Source organism: Frankliniella occidentalis, unplaced genomic scaffold (genome assembly GCF_000697945.3).
Source record: "Frankliniella occidentalis isolate FOCC.00 unplaced genomic scaffold, Focc_3.1 Scaffold5, whole genome shotgun sequence".
Classification (NCBI taxonomy): Eukaryota; Metazoa; Arthropoda; class Insecta; order Thysanoptera; family Thripidae; genus Frankliniella; species Frankliniella occidentalis.
This window is the reverse complement of record NW_026267135.1, coordinates 675919-679358: the sequence shown is the minus strand read 5'-3', so window position 1 is coordinate 679358 and position 3440 is coordinate 675919. Positions and strand designations below refer to the sequence as shown.

The 3440-nt window shown below is 55.9% G+C and overlaps 1 protein-coding gene across 1 annotated transcript in view; it reads right to left on the bottom strand.

Moving 5' to 3' along the window:
- The window catches only part of LOC113214622 (sodium bicarbonate cotransporter 3), a gene marked incomplete in the record, with an annotated part of 35136 nt that overhangs the window by 23739 nt on the left and 7957 nt on the right, over positions 1-3440 (bottom strand). The window contains 4 exon segments of the mRNA XM_052270334.1: positions 1767-1899; positions 2116-2335; positions 2590-2728; positions 2860-2919. Of these exon segments, the coding sequence (XP_052126294.1) occupies positions 1767-1899; positions 2116-2335; positions 2590-2728; positions 2860-2919 (552 nt within the window).

Here is a 3440-nt window from a genome sequence, read left to right as displayed (position 1 = left end):
GGGAAATAGCCGAAATGGCAGGAGAAATAACCGAAATGGTAGGAGAAATACCACGAAATAGTCCGTACGCTACGAACCCTAGTGATTTCCCCCTCGGTTCCCAAGAGACTGTCTCGGACTGTCTATACCAGAATGAAAAGAGCCTCCCCCCTTCTTCTCCTTGTTTTTTAACGTCACTCGCACCGACTTTCCAGGAGAAATATGAGAGGTGTGTCAAAAACGTTTTACAAAAGTTCTCAAAATTTCTTTAGGAAAACATTCTTGTTAACGGCTAAAATTTCTTTAAAGATGCCGTAGGGTTGGAGAAGATAGAAAAGGATGATTATTGGAGATGGGAGGGACTGAGAAAGCGCGGGAAGTAAGTATAGTGACCAACTGTGTGGTGGTTGGTGGTAGGGGCAAGGGCAGTAGGGGGGAGAACACGGGAGCAGGTCAGAGGGAAATCCACGGCAGGCGGGCAGAATCAGGGCAGCTAAAGCGGGGCGGGGCAAAGCGGCCGTGTGGGACCCGAGGGGCACACCGCACGGCTGAAATTGAAGGGGAGCCACCACGGCGGCGCGTTGGGGAGGGGTTTTAGGAGTTGGGGGAGAGGAGGGGAGGAGGGGAGGAGGGGGAAGGGGGGGCTGCGTCAGGGCCGAAGGGTTGGTTGAGGGCTCGGTTGAGGGGTTGGCGAAGGGTTGCGGAAGACAGGCGGACCACCGCACATGAGGCGCGGCGGCGGCGGGCCGGGCGGGCGGCGCTAGGTCAGCACGGCCGCGCTGCACGCAATCCGATGTCGGGTCGGGGGGCTCTCGCGGGAGAACGAGGCCGGCGCCGCCGAGCGCCCCCGCCGCGCCGCTGACTGATACCTTTCACCCCCACCCCCTTTCCACACTCTTACGTGACCGAGCACCGCACTGGCGCTGCAGATTCGCTGGCCCAGATTCATTTGTGACGGTCGCTCACAATAACAGGATCATTTCCAAAAAAAAATATGTAAATGTTGATCGTCACGCCGTTTTATGCTTAGGATCAGGGAGCCTAACGCGGTTCAACAGGTTGCAGGCGTGTGGCCGGGTTGCATACTCGTACGGGGCCACAAGGCGCAACGACGGCGAGCTATGGTAGGCAATCCAGGAAGCCCGCACACCTGTATGCGATACTGTATAAGCAAAAGAAAGGACGGGGTCTGTGGACAACCCTGTGGAGTTGAACGGTCGAGTCTGAGACCTTTCCTATTTTTGTGAACGGTGGTGCCATTTCAAAACAATACTCAACAATACTAGGGGGAGGACAGGCTCTCATTATCAAGCAGTGACGTTGAAACCCCCGCGAAACCTGAGCGGGGGAAAAAATAAAAAGTTGGCAGAGAGAGTGAGGCTGATTTGCCCACCGTATCGCATGTTGCGGAAATTGCTGATTTTCTGCCGTTTCCGGGCGAGCCGGCGGCGGCGCCGGGCAGGCGTGGAGCTCTCGAGGGAGAGTCGAGCGAAGCCCCTAGCTCCCGTCCCGGGCCGCCCCCCTCCCCGCCCCCGCCGCTCTGCTGTGCAGCCCAAGGCGCATTGTTCTTCCTTGATGACTTTCGTGTTATGAGCTCCCCCCCCCTTTCCCGTTTACTCTCTTCCAGTGCCCCCCCCCCTCCCTTACCCGCACATATTTGCCTTTCCACGCGTCTCGGACAAGCAACAACATGGTAAAATCAAGTCAGTGTGCTACAAAAATATACATCATCATATTTTTATTCCGAGTAGCCGAGACGACACGGCTGTACCGAGGAGGATACTCACTCTTGGAGGTGGAGTGGTTCCGTCCGATCTCCGCGAGCGAGCGGATGATGGGCAGGCGGGTCATGTTGGTGGCGGAGTTCTCGCGCCGCCGCTGGTGCTGGTGCCGGTGCCGCCGGAGCAGCGTGTCCCGGACCTGCGGAGGCACAGGTCAAGTGAGACGGCCAACAATCTGAATTTTCCTGATTTTCTCAGAATTTTTCCTTGACTTTATTCCGGTTTTTTAAAATGATTTTTCTGATTTTTTTCTGATTACTCCTGTTTTTTTTGTGTGTTTTTTTCTGACTTTTTTCTAACTTTTCTTTTTTTTTTTTGATGCGCTTACTGCCGGCCACTTTTAAAATCTCCCTACCTTCTCCCTGGCGTCCTCGGGCAGCGACTCGGCGTTGACGAGGTTGTCCAGGATCATGTCGGCGACCGTCTCGAGGGACGAGGCCTCCATGTCGAGCAGCAGCGCGCCGTGCAGCAGCAGCGACCGCAGCTCGAACAGCGAGTGCAGCGAGAGGGTGGCGACGTGCGGCTTGGACCAGCGGTCGCCGCCCTCCTCCACGTCCTCCTCGAACTTGATCCACCTGGAGGGAGAGAGGTTGGCGTCGTGGAGTCACCCTCGGACTCGCGTCCCACACCATTAAGCTACTAATTTACACCATAATTTCGAACCGGATCGGTTCTAGAGTTGTAAATTTTCCAAAATTCAAGGAAAATTTCCGAAAAATTCCCGAAAATTCCTGGGAAAAAAAACGGAAATTTTCCCGGACATTTTTTGCCTTTTTTTCGGAAATTTTCCGGAAACTTTCCTGGGCCCTCAACCCTAATCGGTTCTTACCTGGCGGTCTCTCGCCACTCGGCCTCATCGCCGTCGTGGAAGAGCTCGCCCATCTCGGAGAAGAGCGGGTGCGGCTCGTGGGCGCCGTTGTCGGCGTCCTCCCCCAGGATGAACTGCACCCGCTGCGACGGCGGCGTGACTGCGGGACGGGAAAGTGAGACAGCACAGTGTAGTGCACTTTGCGGATATCAATTTGATAATGTTTTTAAATTATTTATTTTTTTTTGTAACAAACTGCTGCTGTGTAAAACCTTTCAGGAATGCACTTACAGGTCTCTCCATCGTCGCATATGCTGCCCAGGCGGCTGCCCCTGCGGCCCAGCATGGGCACTGCGCAAAAACAGACACAGAAAGGGGCACATCAGCTGTACTGTGTCACAGTTCATCAACGCCCTGCTCTCTCTCCCTCCCCCCCCCCCCCCTCTCGCTCTCTCTCTCACTCACTCACACAGACACACACACACACACGCACACAATATCCCCCGACCGCTAAAACCCCATCGGAATGCTCTCGCCACGTCAATTTGAAAATCCCCGCCCGTAAAACGGCCCTTTCGCCCGTTCCGCACCCCAACCCCAACATCCCTTTCTGTCGCTCCCACCCTAGGAGCGCGGGAAGGCCACGCCGGCCGTTTCAAAAAAAAAGGAAGAAGAAGAAATGTATTAATTGGGGGGCGGGTGATAAAGTGCCGCGACGTGTTCGTATTTTTCGCGCGCACAACATCCCACCTCCTCCTCCTCCGCTTTCCGGATCCACCCCCCACCGCCCCGGGGAACCCTCTCCCTCGGCGGTGATAAACGCCGCGCACCCCGCTGCGTCGGCACGTCGGCGTCCGTCGGCGTCCGGGTCA